General features: G+C 42.6%; 1 protein-coding gene across 1 annotated transcript in view; it reads left to right on the forward strand.

Annotated features, from left to right (window-relative positions):
* ankfn1 (ankyrin repeat and fibronectin type III domain containing 1) overlaps positions 1-21,493 on the forward strand; it is a 514,783-nt gene extending 493,290 nt beyond the window's left edge. Inside the window, exons 18-21 of the mRNA XM_028818514.2 lie at positions 3,528-3,696; positions 6,772-6,938; positions 16,210-16,423; positions 19,760-21,493. Of these exons, the coding sequence (XP_028674347.2) occupies positions 3,528-3,696; positions 6,772-6,938; positions 16,210-16,423; positions 19,760-20,574 (1,365 nt within the window). The 3' untranslated portion in view covers positions 20,575-21,493. The remainder of the gene's footprint in view (positions 1-3,527; positions 3,697-6,771; positions 6,939-16,209; positions 16,424-19,759) is intronic.
* The last annotated feature ends 706 nt before the right edge of the window (positions 21,494-22,199 follow it).

A 22,199-nucleotide genomic window follows, 5' to 3' on the forward strand; every position in this document is an offset into this window, starting at 1 on the left:
CGGGACCTATAAAATATCGCGCGGAAGATCCAATTGGATTTCAGTAAATGAGGTAAGACCTAAAACAGAAAACACGAAAAATCCAATCGGGTACTGAGACGCGGAGACCAGCTTCCCCATTGTTGTACAAGTGTTCACTCTGAGGATGTCAGATTTGCGATTAAGAAGCTTGGCCCGGTAAAGTGTAAAGTAAAAGTAGATTTATTTTCGCGCACATTACATCAGTTGCTGGGGAGAATCTGCTGATTGCCCACTGTTGTGACAGAAAATTAAACGCATATTACGGACAGCAGAGCCATTATTACTGTCAGAGAAAATTACAGGCATTTTACGGAAAAAATTTAAAGAGGTAAAAGGTCCCTTGCCATTTAATATGGACTGTTCCTACTAATTTTTATGGACTACTGTTCTAGCGCCCGTTATTGTAACGGGCTTAATGTCTAGTAGTTAAATAAATAATCAAATAAATAATTTAAAATAATTATAAATATTAAAATTCATGCTTCAGTCCCCTTTCTTCCCTATTCTGATGCTCGGTTTGAACCTCAGTAGGTTGTCTCGTCAATGTCTACAGGCCAAAATGCATTGAGTTGCTGCCCTGTGATTGGCTGATGAGATATTTGCGTTAACAGGCCGTTGAACAGGTGTACCTAATGAAGTGGCCGGTGGGTGTATTCCTGTTTTATTGGAAACATTATGAGGAGGACTAAATCAGAGAGGGAATCTCACAAAACACATCCCTCTTTGTAATTCTCCTTCCTAGAAATTAGTTCCCAATGTCAGTAAACAGCTTAATAGATTGGCCAACAGCTTAGAAGAATACGACAAAACAGGGCTGGATTTCCGAAAGCACTCCAATGCTTTCTTAGTTATGAGCTGTTCATATCCATTATGAGTCTGGAATCTAAAGGGCAAGACACCCATACGCACTCGTAATCAGACCTGCAATGTCTCAATATTCTCAATTGTGAGAGAAATTTGTCGACATCCATAGAGGACTTGATTATTAGTAAACGATTATCATATTCAGAATCACTGACCTTGATTCCAGTTTTACAGCCGGATGCCCTTCTTGACACTAACCTTCTGTATTTATCCGGGCTTGCGACCGGCACCAAATTGGGCTGGTTTTCCCCCATGTTGAATAAAGAAAATGAAAAGGAGGCGTGGAGTCCCAAATGAAGGGTGAGTACCAAAAATAAGGCAGGAAGTAAAGGAGGCACTGAAAAGAATGAAAAATGGAAAGGCAACAGGACCGGATGAAATACCAGCAAAAGTGTGGAAGAGTTTGGGAGATGAGGGATTAGATGTGTTGAGGGATCAAATGCAGAAGATCCATGAACAGGAAAGAATACCAGAGAAGTGGAGGAACAGGGGGATTGTAGCCATTTATAAGGAGAAGGACGATATTCAGGATTGTGGAAACTACAGCCATTGTGTCACACACAATGAAAATCTGGGAAAGGGTTTATAGAGAGATGGCTTAGGGAACAGACCACCACAGGGGTGGAGCAGTTTGGTTTTATACCCTGGAGAGGAACAACTGATGGAGGTCTTTGCATTGAGATCATTCATAGAGAAGCATCAAGAAAAACAAAAAGGATTGCATGTTGTGCTTATTAATTTGGAGAAGACTTAATGATGGAATGCTACCGCAAGAGGTCTGGAGGTGCACGAGAGAGAAAGGAGGACCAGAGAAGTATGTGAGGATTGTCCAGGATATGGATGACGGAGTGAGGACTCTGGTTAAAAGCAGTGTTGGCGTAACAGATAAGATCTTGGCCAGAGTCGGTTTGCTCCAGGGATCTTTTTGAAGTCCTTACTTCTTTGATCTGGCTATGAATGTATTGAATCATGGGATAGAAGATCACTCCTTGTGGTGTAGGCGTTGTGCTGATGACATTGTGTTGTGTAGCACCAGGAAAGAGGAAATTGGAAGAATGGGGAAGGACTTTGGAAGATAAAGGATTGAAGATAAATAGGAAGAAGACAGAAGATATGAGGGCTAATGATGACTAGGATTCAGAAGTTAGCACCAAAAAAAGAGGAAATGAAGAGGAAGTTGGAAGAATGGAGAAGGGCTTTGGAAGGCAGAGGGTTGAAGATAAATAGGAAGATAGAATGTCTGAGGTTTAGTGATGATCAGGATTCAGAAGTTAACCTGCAGGGAGAGTTATTGAAAAGAGTGGAGACGTCTAAATATTTAGGATCAATGGTAGCCCAAGATGGAGAACTAGAGTCAGAGATACCCCACAGAGTGCAGTGTAAATGGAACCAATGGAAGAAGGTATCAGGAGTATCGTGCGACCGCACAAGTCAAAGGTTAAAGGTGAGACTACCACTGATGTGTGTAGCTAAGACATAGACAGTATCGGGAGTGCAGCAGAAGAAGTTGGATGTGGCAGAAATTAGAACGTTGAGATGGATGTGTGGAGCTACAATAAAGGACAGAATAAGAAATGAGACCATCAGAGGTACAGCAAAGTGGGAGAGAAATCTAAGAAGGTACAGGAGAGTAGAGTGAAGTGGTATGGACATGTGATGAGGAGAGACAAGGAATAGGTGGGCAAAAGAGTGAGGGGAATAGAAATACAGGGGAGGAGAAGGCAAGGGAGGCAAAGGTGGAGTTGAATGGATTAAGTAAATGAAGATCTGAAGAAAAAGGGCTTGACTGGTGAGGAGGTGAAGGACTGCGCTGTTGGGAGAAGGTTGATCAAGCATGACAACCCCACAAAGAAATTGGAAAAGAGGAACAAGAAGATTCATAAATATCACCTTGATATATTCTAAAATGATACCCCACATGCTTATATTTGAAATTTGTGACCATTAACCTTCAGGAAATGACCCTTACAGGAACAAGACCCCTGTAAAGAATTATATATTAAAACTTTTATCAGCAACCTTAAAACTACATAAAATGACACTCCACATGCCTATATTACCAATCCCCATATCTTTCAAAGTTTTGTAAAAAAGAGTAACTTTGACCTCTCATGTCCAATTAGGGTATGAACCCCTGGGGTCAGCTGATGTGGCCTGCACAACGTCAATCGGTTTACTCTTTATCACGATGGTATAATATCCCACACAAAATATGGTCCAAAAATGGCCTAAACTCAGAGTTTTTCAGGGCCAAAAATAGGGGTGAGGTGTGTCGGGGCAAAATGCTCCAAATCTTGTGTACTAAGATATCAAGATGAGCCAAAGGGTGTGTCATATGTGGGGGTTTATTCGTAATCTTAAGTCAGGAGATGGTGGACAAAACAAAAAAAAACTGAAGCGTTCGTAGGTAATTCTTATAAACATAAGAATTGCCACCAAACTTCTAAACTCACAATGGAGACTCTGTAAAAAAGTCTTCTTGGTAAGTCTCTACAAGCTTTACACAGCTGGAGGTGGGTAGTTTATCCCTCACTTCTTAGCAGACCCTCTTAAACTCTGTAGCATCTGCAAACGGCCATTTTCCTGTGTATTTGTTCAGCTAATGCTCTGCTCTAACCTCTGGTCCGTGTCTTCTCTTGTAGGCCAAACACTTCCGGCTGTACACACAGGAGGTGCTGGAACTGGGCCACAATGTCAACTTTCTTCTGTTGCTACCAGCTTCTGATGACGTGTGCACCGCCCCCGGACAGAGTAACCCATACTCCCCGCACTCTGGATTCCTTAACCTTCCTCTACAAATGTTTGAACTCGGTATGGTCGCTACTGCTTTTCTCAAACATGTTAGCACAGTAGCCATAAAAATAATCCATCTACAGCCGTGGCCAGAAGTTTTGAGAATGACACGAGTGTTGGTTTTCACAAAGTTTGCTGCTTCAGTGTTTTTAGATCTTTTTGTCAGATGTTTCTATGGAATACTGAAGTAGAATTACAAGCATTTCATAAGTTTCAAAGGCTTTTATTGACAATTACATGAAGTTTATGCAAAGAGTTAATATTTACAGTGTTGGCCCTTCTTTCTTTTTCAAGACCTCTGCAATTCTCCCTGACATGCTGTCAAACAACTTCTGGGCCAAATCCTGACTGATGGCAGCCCGTTCTTGAATAATCAATGCTTGGAGTTTGTCAGAATTCCTCTTGAGGACTGACCACAAGTTCTCAATGGGAGTTTCCTGGTCATGGACCCAAAATTTCAATGTTTTTTTCCCCGAGCCACTTAGTTACCACTTTTGCCTTATGGCCTGGTGCTCCATCATGCTGGAAAAGGCATTGTGGGTCACCAAACTGGTCTTGAGTGGTTGGAAGAAGTTTCTCTCAGAGGATGTTTTGGCCCCATTCTTTATTCATGGCTGTGTTCTTAGGCAGAATTATGAGTGAGCCCACTGCCTTGGCTGACATGAATGGTCTCAGGATGCTTTACTGTTGGCATGACACAGGACTGATGGTAGTGCTCACCTTTTCTTTTTTCCGGATGCCCCAAACAATCATAAAGGGGATTCATCAGAGAAAATGACTTGACCCCAGCAATCCTCAGCAGTCCAATCCCTGTACCTTTTGCAGTCTGTCCCGGATGTTTTTCTTGGCTTCTTTGCTGCCCTTCTAGACACCCACCAGTCCAACCTCCAAAAGTCTTCGCTTCCCTCACTGTGTGTGCAGATTCACTCACACCTGCCTGCTGCCATTCCTGATCAAGCTCTGCATTGGTGGTGCCCCCCGATCCCGAGCCATGAATAAAGAATGGGACCAAGACATCCTCTGAGAGGAACTTCTCTCAACCATCCAAGAACAGTTTGGTGACCCACAATGCCTTTTTCAGCATGAAGGAGCACTGGGCCATGAGGCAAAAGTGATAACTAAGTGGCTCAGGGAACAAAACATTGAAATTTGGGGTCCATGGCCAGGAAACTCCCCAGTCCTTAATCCCATTGAGAACTTGTGGTCAATCAAGAGGCGGGTGGACAAACAAAATCCCACCAATTCTGACAAACTCTAAGCATTGATTAAGCAAGAACGGACTGCCATCAGTCAGGATTTGGCCCAGAGGTTGTTTGACAGTATGTCAGGGAGAATTGCAGAGGTCCTGAAAAACAAGGGTCAACACTGTAAATATGGACTAATTGCATACACTTCATGTAATTATCAATAAAAGTCTTTGAAACTTATGAAATGCTTGTAATTCTACTAAACATCTAACAAAAAGATCTAAAAACACTGAAGCAGCAAACTTTGTGAAAACTAACACTTGTGTCATTCTCAAAACTTTTGGCCATGACTGTATCTATCGATTATATAGTGCCTTACATATCTATCTATCTATCTATCTATCTATCTATCTATCTATCTATCTATCTATCTATCTATCTATCATGCCTTTCACATCTATCTATCTATCTATCTATCTATCTATCTATCTATCTATCTATCTATCTATCTATCTATCTATCTATCTATCTATCTATCTATCTATCTATCATGCCTTTCACATCTATCTATCTATCTATCTATCTATCTATCTATCTATCTATCTATCTATCTATCTATCTATCTATCTATCTATCTATCTTGCCAACTATGCTATTTAGTGCCTTTCATACTCTATCTATCTATCTATCTATCTATCTATCTATCTATCTATCTATCTATCTATCTATCTATCACACTGCCACAACTACAACTAGACCATCTGTGGTGATCTAAATATGGTGGCACTGCTACTAGGAATGCAGCTCAGACACACCAAGTCCTGTTGTTTCATTGGGGGCAGCTGTGCTAAACGGTCTTGTGATTTTAAAAAGAACTGGCAACTCCATAAGTACTGTATTTGGTTGTTTTCTCAGAATATTGTGGGAGCATAATAAACCACTTGCTGACCTATTAAAGACATGTTTGCCTCTTCGTCATATAAAACCTGGACTGATGAATAATTTAGTGAAAGCAGTGAATGACTTTGATATTTGAGACCGATCTTTCCACACATTACTGATGATGAGGCTAAGGAAGGCATTTCTATCGGTCCACTGACACGTCATCAAATACACGCAGATTGAAGATCAGATAGTGGGGTGGAAGAAATTGCATGGAAGGCACTCAAGGATGTCATTGAGAATTTTCTTAGTAATTACTGAGCACCAAACTGGCTTCAAGCATATAAAACCACGAAGTGCAGCATGTCGCTGAAGATTCCTTTTCTGCATTCTTCCCTGTTAAGTTTGGGGCAGTTAGTGATGAACATGCTGAAGGGTTTCACCAGGACATTACTACGATGGAAAAACAGTGTCAGGGCAAACAGAATCCATCAATGCTGTCCAACTATTGTTGGACAGTGAGAAGAGAAGGCATCAGATGTGGAGTACGAATGAAAATCAGCAGCAAAACATTTTCAGCTCAACTGAACTCATGCAACGCATCAACATCATTAAGCGGTTAAACACACTAAATTCAATATAAGATTAAGTTCATGTTTCTCCAGATTATTACATGATATAGTCAATGTGAAATGTGAATGTGAATGTGAAATGTGAAATTATATTTATCATAATTACCAAAATTTTTTCAGGAAGCATATCTGATGGAAAAATGTGCTGTCCCGTATAATTCCGCATATAATAAGCAAGTCTGTTTTACCAGCGGATGAGGAGGCGTGTGGAACCCAATCGCAAGTTGATGAGGCCGTTTCAATATTTGCGTCACCAGAAGCCACTGAACACATTCATAAACCAAAGTGCAGCTCCCTTATAAATATCACACATCTAGACAGTGCTATCCCAAAATCTGTAAACCATCATAATCTGAAACTAAAGTATATACTTGTTTGTATTTCACTTGCAGTTCACTTTTGCACTTATAAGGAGAAATTCATCGGCCTTTACTGTCGTCTTTCTGCTGTCCTGGACCTTGATTCACTGATTACCCAGCAGGCCTTAAGAGAAGCCCTCTCTGATGGGGAAGTGGTGCTGGCAAAGCAACGTCACCAGCAAGTCCTCGATTACATACAGGTAAGTCGTTGTCTTCTGGGTAGTTTGAAACTAGAAAAACGATTCTTCACTGATTTGAGAAAGTTTAATTAAAGGGGTCAGGAGATGAAGCAAGGTTAAAAATGCAAGCAAGGGTCAAAACCAGAGAGAGAAAACAAAAAGTGAATCTCTTAAACGAACCACAAAACAATACACCAAGTCAGAAGGTGAACCAAAAATCCATTAAGGGACACCAAACATGAATTCCATTCTTACTCGGATAAGGAAGAAACGTCTGTGGTGACCTTTTAAACTGGTCAGGCTCATGATGTCATGCAGGGAATCCTGGGAAGTCTCAATGGCCGACATCAAATTTGCAAAATCTCACAAGAATTCAACATGGTGTCAGAGGAAGATGGTAAAAAATCAGCACACAAGACAGCAAGAAATGAGTGCCAAAATCGAGCTCCTCAAGGGTGAAACCCTGAGTTTAGATGCATGGAAGTGAAAACAACACTTGATAAAGCAATCACAACAACCTGCCTTTTTGTATTTTTTTGTTGTTTTGTTTCCTTATTTCATATTTTAACATTGATTAATGACCACCTGTCCTACAGATTTTATACATTACAGACTGGAGTTCCATACGTTTCTGATTTGGAATTCTTTCAGTGAGCCTGCATACTTTGTAAGACGCGTCTTGTGTTGACCTTCAACGCCATGTCCATAAGGTAACCTGAGACCCTCACGTCTCTTTCCAGCTTGATCGAGCTCCATTTGTGTCAGCGTAGCAGTGCAGAATTTAGCTCCCCAGCTACCGCGAGGCCTTTGATAACCACATCTCTGGTAGTTGTGATTGCTGTTGGTCTTAAGGTGCCTGTGGGCCTCAGTAGGCTGTAAGTTCTGCAGTGTAACGGCACTTAACAATGTTGATTTTTTCTTATAACTAGGGGGCTCTGCCCCCTGCTCACTTCGCTCACCAACCCCCAGGCTGGTGCTATGTGTCAGCCACTTTACGTCTCTGCCGCTTGCGTATGTGGATTTCACTTTCACCAAACAACAAATCTTTTAATTCCCGCACATACGCCTCCTCATTGGGAAGAAGCACTACTTTTCCCTGATGGCAACATGAATTAGATGATCTACAACTCTCCGACTTAAAGTTTAAAGCCGAACAATAACTACATACTCATGTCACCTATGTCCATATATTCGATCTGTTTTCGCTGTGCCGTTATTTCACTGAGTAATAATTTCCGTTTGTTAGCGCTAATTCGATCTTTACTCTCAGTTTTTTGACACTTTCGAATTTTAGTACTTTCATAATCTCTAACCTGCCCTGCATGTGTATCGCGCCAATGTTTTTGAACCTCTTTACAACATTCTACTTTGTTTTCTACTCTTTGTCTTTTATTTCCGACCCCGCTCGGAGCTGAGAGCGCAGGAACTGTGTCTGATAATAGCATTCACACGAATGAGAAGTGATTGGACGGTGGGTGTGGTTTTAAATGTTTGAGAGGAGGGTGGGACTTGGCAAAATCTCTTGGCAAAAAGAATTGTCTTGCGGGACCTGAAATCATCTCAGAGAAAGTCTCATCTCAGGATTTCCTTTAATAATAGAGAGATCCAACGGTAATGTTAACTAAGATACCCACTCCAGTTGCTACCATGTGATCAGCAGCCCCCAGGGAGGTGATAGATAGATAGATAGATAGATAGATAGATAGATAGATAGATAGATAGATAGATAGATAGATAGATAGATAGATAGATAGATAGATAGATAGATAGATAGATACTTTATTAATCCCAGGGGGAAATGCCACGTTACATAAGGGCGACAATTCACCAGCTTGATTTGTCCCTCTGTTGCATTCATTTTCTCAATGTTATGATATAGACTTTTTGAATAATTTTTATGGGTTCATTTCAATAGTTTTGAATTATTAAACACTCTTTTTTTATGTGATTAGATTAGAATTGCACATATCAGTTGCAGTTTCACAGTACACAATGTTCATTATTGGCACAGTATATTACACATGATGTCATTGCCTGTTAAGATGTCTGCTAGACCAGCTCAGTACTGTTCAGCACATGAGAAACGAGACCACCTCGGCCATGGGGTGGCTCACTATTGAGCCTGATGGGTGAGAGTAGAACCTTCAATGGCACTCCTTGGGGCCACACAGTGGTCACAGTCTGTAACTGAAGATGCTTCTCTGTTTAGCTAAGGGGGTGAGGGTCATTGTCCAGGACAGTGAGCAGCTTCTGGAGTGACTTCTGTTCTGCCACTTCCTCCACTGAGTCCAGTCGGACTCGCAAGATTTTGAATCACTTTATTTAGTCTGTTGGCATCAATGCAGGAGATTTCATTTCCCCAGTGGCCAGTATATACAGTTGTAAGAGTAGCCTGCATACACAAGCAACCTCAACCTCCTCAGGAAACAGAGATGACTCTGGCCCTCCTAGTATGCAGCTTCTGTGTTGGGACTCCACTCAAGCCTGTCCTTCGGGTGCATCCTGAGGGACTTCTATGTCCTCACCCTCTCCACATCTTCACTATCAATCAATGAGAGTGGGCTTTACCCTTCTGAAGTCTATGGTTATCTCCTTTGTCTTACTGATGTTGAGCTGAAGGTGGTTCACTAGGGTTCTGCATTCATTCCCCTGCCCACTGCTGAAATACCCACTTATGGCTGTGTCATTGGAACTTTTTAAGATGGCATCTAAACTATGAGGTGTATGGGGTAAACAGGAAGGGACACCACTACAGTTCTCTGTAGGACCTTTGTGATACTCAGGACCATGTCAGATACACAGTTCTTAAGCCACACAAACTGTGGTCTACCAGTTAAGTAGAAGTAGTCCATTACCCAGGAGACAATAATAGCATCAACCCACATTGACCGGAGTTGCTCCCCCAGCAGTATGGAGCAGAATGCTCTAGAGAAGTCAACTGTTGAGGGTCACCATGTTTCTCCAGATGGGTGTAGGCTGTATTCAGCATATACGAGGGTGAGTCTAAAATGATCCGCACTCTGAACTTATATTAAAACTTGGCAGTGCTGTCTTTACGTATGAGGTCCCTGTTTCCCCAGTCAGGTGTGATGTGTTACGTCAGATCATTTGTAACTGCAGTGCGAGAAACAATGGCTGCCCCACTTGTGATTTGCAAAAAAGAAGAGCAACATGGGGTGATTCATTTTTTGTGGTCTGAGGGTGTGCCTGGTTGATGATTTTTTATCAAAGACTGTTGTGTGCATAGAAGGGAGAAAGTGTTTTGTTGCAAAGAAGTGTGTAGGAATGGATAGAGAAGTTTGCACGGTACTCATTTAAGGTTGGGGACTGCTTCAACACAAGGTGTTTTCCATACAGTTACAATCTTTTATAGGGTCAGGCTCAGACTGAATAACCACACGCAGTTACCCAGTGCACTCCTTCAGTACCTTAGGATTAACATCATCAGGTGTTGCTGCTTTGCATTGACTGAGTTTCCATAGTTGATTCTTCACGTGGTCTGCTGTGAAGGTCAGTTCTAGGTAGCTGTGAGGTTGGTAGAATGGTAGGTGTAAGTTATTGTAGCTCGTTGGCTGCACCCTTTATGAACTGTATTTCTGCTGTGGCCGTCGGATACACGGACGATGGCGGGTATTTTTTTTTTCTTCATTCCTATTGGCAATTGCTCTTTGTGAAGAGGCGTGCCTCAGAAGATCCTCCACCCTCTGGACTGCTGATAGGATGGTGTTTATTATCCATTTTTTCCAGGAAGCAGTTTACAAAAGGGGATTATTCCGCCATGTCTTTCCTTCTAGTAACTGTTGATTGCACTTCAGGATCCACACCCATCACTTACAGTAAAAACTTTTTTGGTGCTGTTCATTATGAATTGTAGAATCAGTGACGAGTGCTGCAATGGGTGGATTCTCTGCTGTTGACAAGGCTCTTTGAGGTGGCTCGCTCATTTTAAAAGGACTGCCACACAAGTTGGACAAGTGTGACACTTTGCAGGCTTGCCATTTATATAGGTGACCCTGGCAATGAGCAGTCCATTTGAAGGATAGTGAACCACCTCAAAGAGCCATGTGAAGAGCAGAGAATCCAGCCATTGATACACTGGTGTCAGAAGTGGGATGAGAAGACATACAGACTGACTTAGAAGAGTGCCGAGTGCCTAAAACGGACCTACTTGGTTCCACAGAAGAGTTGCAGGAGAATCTTGAGGCTCAGATCTGTAATCTGGAGTGCCATTTGCAGCAGTAGTTACAATTGGGGAGACAGTGGAGAGACTGACACCTCTTCAGCTCTACCACCACTTCTCCACCTGCTAGGGTTCATTAGCTTGAGTGTGCATATGCCAGAGGAGCTTTGTGCTCATGGAGCTGACTATATAAACGGCTAGCCTGCAAAGTCTCACACTTGTCCAACTTGTGTGGCAGTCCTTTCCCAAGTCCAGTCCAGCTCATACTCGGGTGGCTCATCACTGGCTAATGTAACTTGTCACATACATAATTACATAACCCTTGCAATGGCGCCCATGCTCTTTGAAACAGTGACGTGGTCTTCTCTCTCATTTCAGTTGTGCAGGGCACATCAGCAGGAATTATGAGCGCTGTGTTGTCAAATGGCACAGCTGGGATGTTGAGTACTGCGCTGTCATGCGGTGCAGCAGAGACGTTCAACGCTGGTAAGTCATAAGCACCTCCGTGTGTGCAGATGCAGGTGTTCAGGTCACTTGGCCGTCTTCCTTCACTGCAAACCATGTACCAGGTCTGGATCTCAGCTTTCAGACTCTCCATCCACCACCGCTTCACAACACCTCTACGATCTGTCTTGTCCTTTGCCTGCTCATTTTTACTTCTGACAGCTTCTCACAGCTCACTTGGGGTCAGTGGCAACATAATCTCTCATATCTTCCCCCAACTCCATGAGCCTGAAGCTCCTCCAGCATCTGTGCACCCAGGCTAATTGGACCCTAGCAGATGGAGAAGTGGTGGTGGAGCTGCAGAGGTGTCAGTCTGTCCGCTGTCTCCCCACCTGCACTAGTGGTTCAAACAGCACTCCAGATTACAGATGTAAGACTCAATACTCTCCTCCAACTCCTCCGAAGAGCCAAGCAGATCCGTTTTAGGCACTCTGCTAAGTCTGACTGTATGTATTCTCATCCCACTTCTGACACCAATGTAGCAATGGATGGATTCTCTGCTCTTCACATGGCTCTTTGAGGTGGCTCACTGTCCCTCAAATGGACTGCTCGCCTTTTGCCACACTAATTGGAAAAGTAGGTGCCTCTGCCCCTGCTGATGTAATGCCAGCTCATTCTTGGGTGACTCATCCCTGGTTGATGTAATTTGTTAGTGCCAAAACAGTATGTTTGTCATTACCTTTCTTTGCTGTATTTGCAAAATATGTCCGTTGTTTAATATATTTAATCTATTTTGTCATTATTCTGGAGTGTTTCGTTAATATTCAGGTGTTGGGTTGTAGAAAACACTGTTGGGCTTAGGAGTTGGCCTAATTCCACCCATCTATCATTTTCAATGTGCAATGGCGTCACCGCTGCGCAAATCTGTTCACAACCTCGGCACCCCCTTCAGAAGTCGAGGTGCAGTACAATTGGAATGATTAAACTATCAGGCTTCCTAATAATTGTAAGAGTCACGCCATCAAATGCCCTCGTGTGCACACTAGATTTTATATTTGAAACATAGCGTCCCGAGTCAGCCACCTTCAGCTGCCATTCATCCTGGCATTGTAGAGGGAATGTGAAGGGAAGACAGCAAAGACTGAAAGAAAAGCTTTTCATTTGTGCTTAGGATGGCAAATTTTAGTGAAATATCTCAATTTATAATTATTTCCTGATGGGGGAGCTCCAGCCACCCTAACCCTGACACAAGTAGACACCAGGACACAAGTTCTCTTTGCTCCCCACAGCAGCACAGCAAAAAGCACCAATGCAGTACAATCAAGCACAGTGCTTTGTCTTCTTCTTCTTCTTCTACCTCCTCGCTCAAGCTTTCTTCACCTCCCTCCCGACTCTGACTATCGGTATAGTGGTGGCTGGCTTCTTTCATAGAGCACCCAAAAGTGCTCTGGTGGTCTTAATCCGGTAGCACTTCTGGGTGCTACAACAAAGCGCTCAGCCGTTCCTGTAGCACCCCCTGGTGGCACCCACGGAACCCAACAGGGCTGCTCCAAACTCTACCTGTGGGAGTCCCACCCAAGGGGGGCTGCCATTTAGTACTCCAGGGGAGGGAATGCCCTGAATATGCCTTCTCCCCCAGGTAATTCAATAATCTTCATGTCCCGGCAGGGCAAGGGTCCTGGCCGTCTGTGACAGACCCCTGAAGTGGTTGTAAAGGATTCAGCTGTACTTCAGGAGTCCTGATTTTAGGAGTTTCACACATGCACTGAGCGCACCACTCAGTCGATCCATACTGCTGTCTAGTAGCAAGACTTCACTTTCAAAGACTTCTTTTTGCTGTATTTCAAAGTAAATCTTTTTATTACAACAAACAAGAGTCTGAGAAAGAAAGTGTTAAAATATTGCAGCTATCAAGTTTCTACTTAAATGAAAAACATCTGTAATTACTCTTTTGGAAAAATCATCTTACCCCACCGCAGCAACCTTTCAGATTAACCAAGAAACCACAAGTGCCTTTGTGCAATCCCAGATCTGAGAGTTTGGAAACTTGCTACACAAACCACACATTACAGACGGCCAAAGAACAGATGAAAAAAAAGCAAAAAAAATCTGATGTCTGTAGTTATGGAATATGGAACCAATTAAAGACGTTAAGAGAAGAAATGCGTTAAATGCGTTTCAGTTTACCGAGGGCGTTCCTGTCAGACGCATGCAGTCCGACAAGAGAGAAGTGAGATACGGGGCTGAATGCCCTTTCATCTATATTTTTACAACTTGAAATTCTCCACTTTGCCTGATTCTTCTGTTTGGAGGGCTGCAAACCTCTCAAAAAGCCGCGCGGTGTGTTCTGAGTGGTCGGTGAGGATGTGAAAACGGGTAAAGAGGTGCGATGACGGAAAACGCTGGCCGCGTGACAGGCAGTCAAATGCTCCCTGAATATTACAGCAGATAAGTATGAAGAAGTAGTAATGTAGTAATGGTGCTGGGCCGAGAGGGGAGGTCCACCCATCCATTCCCCTATCCATTTTGTTGCTTTTTGCGACAAGCAAAAGCTTTAGATTTGTCGGAAATTTCAATCCCAGGCTTTTTTTTGACGGATTTCGACGTTTTAGGGTCCCGAAAACATCGATATCTCGATGATGGGTGTATGTCTATCTCTGTGTCACAGTTTCTTGAGGACAGTCTAGACCAGTGGTTCCCAACCTTTTTTTGGCCATGCCCCACCTCGGCCTCTCTAAAATCATGATGTCCCCAACTGTAACATATACCTTATTTTTATTATTACTTATTCAAAAAGTGAACTCCTACTCACATGGAGGAAGCCCATAATGTCATCAATTTGGTTTAAACAAGCTTGTAAAGAACATGGAAACAAGAGGGAAAGAATAGCTGAAGTATTGACAAAGAAATCACTAAGAAATTGTTAAAAAACAATAATATAATATAAAGTAATATGAGAATACAGCAAATACAGTTTTGAAAACATATAATAAGAGACGTGATACTCATTAATATAAAATAACTTTAATGACAGCTTTTTCTGTAATATTTTGATCACTTTATATTTTTGTTTTATTGCAAACTTTTATAATCATTGTTACAATTCATGTTATTTTAATGGTAAAAATGATTTCTAGGTAGAAAAACCCAAGCTGGTTGTAAAATCATAAATTAAAGGGTTCTTCTATGTTTATATAAATATATGAATGTCTCTGTAAAAAATAAAAATAATCTGTTTATTTTTTTCTATCATTTTTAACAGTGAATTTCTGTTTTTCATTTTGTAAATTGTCTCTTCTTCTTCTGGCTGCTCCAGTTAGGGGTTGCCACAGCGGATCATCTTCTTCCATATCTTCCTGTCCTCGTCATCTTGTTCTGTTACCCCCATCACCTGCATGTCCTCTCTCATCACATCCATAAACGTTCTCTTAGGTCTTCCTCTTCTCCTCTTCCCTGGCAGCTCTATCCTTAGCATCCTTCTCCCAATATACCCAGCATCTCTCCTCTGCACATGTCCAAACCAACGCAATCTCGCCTCTCTGACTTTGTCTCCAAACCTCCAACCTGAGCTAACCCTCTAATGTCCTCATTTCTAATCCTCTCCATCCTCGTCACACCCAATGCAAATCGTAGCATCTTTAACTCTGCCACCTCCAGCTCTGTCTCCTGCATTCTGGTCAGTGCCACCGTCTCCAGCCCAGATAACATAGCTGGTCTCACTACCATCCTGTAGACCTTCCCTTTCACTCTTGCTGATACCCGTCTGTCACAAATCACTCCTGACACTCTTCTCCACCCACTGCACACTGCCTGCACTCTCTTCTTCACTCCTCTTCTACAATTCCCATTACTCTGTACTGTTGATCCCAAGTATTTAAACTCACCCATCTTCACCAACTCCACTCCCTCATCCTCACCATTCCTCTGACCTCTCTCTCATTTACACACATGTATTCTGTCTTGTCCCTACTGACCTTCATTCCTCTCCTCTCTAGAGCATATCTCCACCTTTCCAGGGTCTCCTCAACCTGCTCCCTACTATTGCTACAGATCACAATGTCATCAGCAAACATCATGGTCCACAGGGACTCCTGCCTAATCTCATCTGTCAACCTGTCCATCACCATTACAAATAAGAAAGGGCTCAGAGCCGATCCCTGATGTAATCCCACCTCGAATTTCAATGTATCTCTCAATCCTACCGCAGACCTTACCACTGTCACACTTCCCTCATACATATCCTGTACAACTCTTACATACTTTTCTGCCACTCCGGACTTCCTCATACAATACCACAGCTGCTCTCTAGTCACCTTGTCATATGCTTTCTCCAAGTCCACAAAAACTCCTTCTGGGCTTCTCTATTCTTCTCTATCAACATCCTCAGAGCAAGCATCGCATCTGTGGTGTTCTTTCATACTGTTGATCCCCACTAAAGCAGGTCACAGTAAACTGTCAACATCCAGTCTATCTCAAGCATATGACGGCACACCAGGGCAGCAGTGTCAGAGTATAGTCGATCCATGTAATTCGCTCAGGTCCACTGTGTCTCATGAAATATCTACGAATATATCAGATTGCCGAAGCTTCCAATGTGAGCAGTGAAGTACACTTGTGAATGTTCAGATGAATACATGTACAATTCTCATATTCTTTTTATTTTCAAAGCAAATGGAGGAGATGTGGAGAGAGGTGAGGTGGATCATGGATGCCTTGCAGTACGCACGATACAAGCAACCCACTGGTGGGCTTCCAATAACGTGGCTTGTGGACTCCACGGTGGAACACATCCCAGAGAAGATTGACTCTACCTCCTCGCACATGGACTACATGCCAACGCCCTCACCTTCTCCTGAGCTGCGGAGGAGAAAGGCAGTCAGTGGTAAGCCAAGCCGGTGGTCATGTAAGGAGATTTCCTGGGCTTTGTCTGCATGTTTACACTGGACTGAGCGTTTATTTTCTTGGGCTTTGTACTTTAGTGCGGCTTTGTTTAAATCCAGTGCGATTATTAAAGGAAATGTTTGGTATTTTTGAAAAACGTGATGGAATACCGTATATTAATTTGCCCCTGAAACTTGTTTTGTCAAATGAACATTACCATGCCATCTTCTAAGCCTACTTAATCCTGAGCAGGGTCGTGAAGCCTGAAATCCCCTAGACAGGGTGCCCGTCCATCACACGGGAACACGCTCACACACCCACTAGGGCCAATTTAGCGTCACCAATCCATTTAACTTGCATGTATTTGGACTGCAGAAAGGAAATCCACGCAAACACGGGGAGAACATGCAAACTCTATGTATGGAGCACCCGGGACCCAAATCTTGGTCTCCTTAATGCGAGGCAGCAGTGTAATCACTGCGCCGACATGCCACCCAACCATAATTTAACTTCTTCTTTCTGCCGCTTCCATTAGAGGTTGCCACAGCGGAGCATCTTTTTCCATTTTGATCTGGCAAAATTTTACAATGGATGCCCTTCCTGATGTAACCCTCCCTTTTTATCCGGGCTTGGGACCAGCACAAAGAAACACACAGGTTTGTGCATCCCCTGTGGCTGGGTTACCCAAACATTACTTTAAAAATAAAAAATAAAAACATTTACCCAACATCTTATAATAGAAACCAAAGACTCAAAACTCTGGTTCCTTTGATTCTTAACCCTTCAAACTCAGCTCCATTGTATTGGACCTGTCGGCAGGACCAAACCATAATGCAAAATTTTTAAAAAATGCTATAAAATTATTAATTTCCTCACTGCTATTATTACAGTACAGTGTTTTGCCATTAAAATGCCATATTGCATACCCCAATACCACACTTCATTCTTCCCTCAAAGATGGCCGAATTGCACAATTCAATTGTGTACAATTTGACGGACACACTATCATGTACTAAATGAGTGGGTTGTTTCAACTTTCAGATGACACCACATTCCACTTTCTATGTTTTCCCCTTTCTATATTTCAGAATTTTTTTTTTTTTTTTTATAAAGATGTAACTGCTGATGTTGTAATTTGGATGCACAATATAATTTCTTTAACAACTATATAGGTTCTAACAGAGTAGGATCTGATTCATATTCTGAAAGAGAAATGTCTGAACTTTATTATGATGGATAAATCATGAATATTGAGTGACACATGATAATGGCATGGCCAGTTAAAGTAAAATAGTAGATTACTAACCAAAATGAGACCAAGTTTAAAGGGTTAAATATGGTATGAGGTGAAAGGGGCGAGATTGCCAGCATAGGGAACAAGGCAGAAAGAAACCCTGGATAGGTTGCCAGTCCATCACACACACACACTATCACTCCCCACAACCACACACATTATGGCCAATTTAGAATCGCCAACCCATCTAACCTGCATGGCTTTGGGCTGTGGGAGGAAACCCATGCAGACACAGGAACAACATGCAAACTCCATGCAGGGAGGACACAGGGTGCAAAATTGGTCTCCTTACTATGAGGCAGCAGCACTACCACTGGTACCCTTGTAATTTGAGGTATTATTTTTGATTATTTTTTGTGATATTTCAATGCTATTGTGGGAATTTTGACAACCACAATTGGGTATATTGGCAGGGCTAGGCTGCTATGCTATTAAGCATGAAGTTGCATGATTAAACTTCCATGTTCAAATGCATCATTCATTCATATAAAAAGAATTTACGAGAGCCTTTATTATTTTGTTTCTACGTTGTTTCTGGCCCCTGTGACAGATAGGGGGCGCCACTGAGCCCCAAACCCTGAACACAACCAACACAAATGCAGTTACGAGTTCAAAATAGTTTTTTGTTATCAAAATACCTCACAAATATTTCTTCCAAGGTTGCACAAGCACAATAACAAGCAAATCTTTCTTCCTTACTCCCACCAGTGAGTGTTGCCTTCCTTCCTCCTGACTCTGACTCAGCTGGAGAAGGCTGGATTGTTTCCTTTTATGTCGGACCCAGGAGTGCTTCTGGTGCCAGGACAATGGAAACCCTAAGAAACAGGGATCATGAAATTTGGCCGCACCCCCTGGTGGCACCCCTGGGACCCAGCAGAGCTGACTCACAAAGCTAAGACTCCCATCATGCTCAGCAGGTGTCCATATGGTTACTGAGGACCTGGGATGCTGCCAGCTAGATGGACTGGGGATAAACATATTCTGAAATAGTAGCTGTCACCCACTGCTCCTTTATTTTGTAACGGTCTCATATCCATCCCAGATGGGATGCCAGTCCATCACTGTCCTTTCATTCTGGCTTCCCTTCTCAGCAAGGGCCCCTATTTTTGATGCCAGGTAATCCTCCCTGGCACTTACACTGCTTTCCCTGATTCTCAGACTTTGAATCTTGCTTAGCTTCTGAAAGATAGGACGAACTTTCGGGTTTTGATCTTTGCCTGGTTCCTGGCGTTTCTCTTCTGGTCACCTTCATTATTATTCATAGTTTATCCCTCTGATACACTATAACACTGGGACTGGAATGAAAGTGGCATCATTACTCTTCCGCGGGTTCTGTTTCTGCCCCACAGGTGTAAAGGGAGAAGGACTAAGTAACCGTGTTTCCCCGTTCACCATTCACAATATTCTGATATCATAAGTGATGCTCCAACAACGCACATGCCTGTCGACATTCATAAATAATGCTTCACTTAACAACACAACATAATATTCCAGGTCAAATAAATGCATGGCAATATTGGGAAAAAAACAATTCACAGTGAAACTCTGTGACAAAGAAATTTGAGTAACACGTTGCGTTTCGCTTCCAGCAAAATGTGAGCCATCGACACAGGAACAGAGGCTTTTACTTCTTGTCTACAAATGTTTACATAAAGAATTCTAGTCAAGAAAACAAAAATCACCAGGCTCATTTTCTGAAATTTTGTTGAGGGACCCAACGTGTTGCCTTTTTCGCTCATCACTAATAAAAATTAACTTTCGATATCCAAAAGCTCCTTGAAGGACCCCATCTCCATTAGTTTCATTGTAACTATACTTTAAGTACATCTTCAATAAAGACACAGGTCTCCTCTTCATTTGCATGCTCTGCTTTTGTTGTTTGTCATGTGTTGCTACACTTTCCGGTCCTGCATTACTTTTTACTGGTTTAGTTTATAAGAATTTATTGCACCATCCTCTTTTACGAATGATATGTTGCTTTTTGTTTTAATCTGAGTGGTCTAGTACCCCTTTTGTAAATAATGCTCTCATTACATGTTCTAGACTCCCAGCCTGGGTCCGATGAGGAGGGCTGCTCAGAGGTTTTCCTTCCCACTGACAGCGACTATGATTCCAGCGATGCACTGAGTCCCCGGGAGCTGGACCTTGTCTACTCATCTTCTCAGGACATATCCCAGCAGGCTGTTTCGGGGCTGAGTGGCAGTGCACCAGATGTCTTGCAGGCTCATGACCTGAAAAACACCCTCAGCTTAAAGGAGGACATCCGGCTGTCCAGCGGCTGTGAAGCGGAGGTCGAAACATGCACAAAAACGGTGGATGGCTTGACTTTATCTGTGTTCACCCCCCAAACCTCCGAGAAGTCATCCCACAGTAAACAGCACAGCCAGCCCCAAAGTAAAAAGAAGCTGCTCTCCAAGCACCAGCGGCACAGCTACTTCAGCTGCCATCATCGCTGGCTACGTGTACATAGCGAGAGCCAGGCAACTTCCTTATCAGAGGGGGTCTACACACCACAGCGCGAGGAAGACTTGCCACCTGATTCGGCATCTGGCGGATATGTGCCCGTGTTTGAAGAGCTACCTAGGGGCTCCTTCTTATCTCATGCCTCGAGTCTCCCAGAGGAAGAGAAGACACAATATCGTGAGTCGAAACAGAATGTCCGGCGGATATTTGTGGAGCCATGTAAAAAACCCACACTGTCCAACAAGGAATGCCAGCCATGGACTCTACATGTGGGTGAGGTGCCCTCCGTATCTGAGGCCCCTCCTAGCATCGCCATTGGAGACGTGGGACAGGACGTAGATTCTGATGACCAAACCGATTCTCAAATATCTGAAATTTTTAGTAGTACACTCTAGGAGTTGGTAACGTTACTGGACTGAAAAGTCTATAGCCTTTATGCAATTTGTATGATACGTTTCCTTCGTTGAACGTTTGTTGTTGAATATGTGAGCATGCAACAATGTTTTCAGTCTTCGATTTCTTTAACTTCAGTGTGTGTAAAAGAAGGCTTAAATGGATACTGCATCCTTATACTTATTTGTACGGTGCTCTTCCATAATGAAAGGGGTGTTTGAAGCTTAAAGCCAAAAGTGGCTACTGACCATCTCCTTTAATTCCGAGAACTTTCCATTTTCATCCCAGGGCTTGGCGTTGCTTAGATCCAATGGGAAACATGAGTCTGAGCAGAGAGGGCTACGTCACCAATAACAAATCTCCATCATGATTAGATTTCCTATGTCCTTCTGTCATAGCCCAGTCAGAAACGAAAATGAAGAGTGTGAGGAAACGTCCCGGACGGTAGAGCTTACAGGCCGAGTTTCAACATTGCATTGCATGTGTTAGAACAATTCTGAAATGATCCCAGCTTCACTTAAAAAAAGGAGGTTCATTTCAAATGTGAAAAGACTTCTCTAGTAACGTTGAGATGAGGCTGGCCAGTTTGGACAAGACGCATATAAGAATTAATCTTTAAGGAGATACTGTCCCTTCTTACTCTTAGTGAAATATTAGCAAACAGATATTCTCAATGCCTATGAAAAATTTGGACCCCCTTGGACGTTCTCAAAATGTATTATTATCATTCAACATCAAATCGCAGTGGATTTAATTAGGCTCTTTTAACACCGATCAGCAGGAAAAGGCCATTGAATGACAAAGTGTAAACTCTGTAATGTGGTTTCAATTGATTACAAATCTAAAACACAAATATCTGACGTTCAAGTCGGTACATAGTAGACGGTGGCCATGACAGCCTTGAGTCTGTGTGCGCAGGTCTTGTTAAGTCTGCACATCTGCACACTTTCCTCATTCCTTTTTACTAAACTGTTAGGGTGCATGGAGGTCATTAGTGAGTGAGCGAATAGCCATTGCCATAGGAATATCTGACTGCTCAGAGGTGGACCTTTGGTGGCTCATGAGAAGACATTCTCATTTATGTTTCATTTAAGAATCAGCTTTGTCACAGATGTTGCTCCTAAAATTCGTTAGAAGACATAGCTTTAGATAAAAAGTATCTATCTATCTAAAAGGGAGATAACTGAGGTAAAAGGAGTTAAAATTGAAACTTTGGTAGGAAAAGCATGGTACATTTTGTGAGATCTCTTTCTCGTCTTGTTTTAATCTCTTCCAGACCTTCATATTTTTAACTTATTATTGGATTGATGCCTTTATCTGAGGTGATTTGCAACATTAGAGATAAAATTGGTGACATTTCATTTGCTTTTTCCAATTGGAGTACAGGCAGGTGAGGTGACTTCATAGTTACAGCTCATAGTTAGATGGTGTCAGGAAGTGGGATTTAAAAACATAACATCAGGGCTTGGAGTCCAATATCATATTATCTACCTTATATTCCAGAATGAGTCTGATCTAATAGGAGCACAGAAATATGAACTGCACATGGTGTCAGTAGTGGGATTTGAAATGACAGTGTCAGGGTTTGAAATCCCCAGTCTTAACCACTATGCCTTCCTTTCTTCCT

Source organism: Erpetoichthys calabaricus, chromosome 14 (genome assembly GCF_900747795.2).
Source record: "Erpetoichthys calabaricus chromosome 14, fErpCal1.3, whole genome shotgun sequence".
Lineage (NCBI taxonomy): Eukaryota > Metazoa > Chordata > Cladistia > Polypteriformes > Polypteridae > Erpetoichthys > Erpetoichthys calabaricus.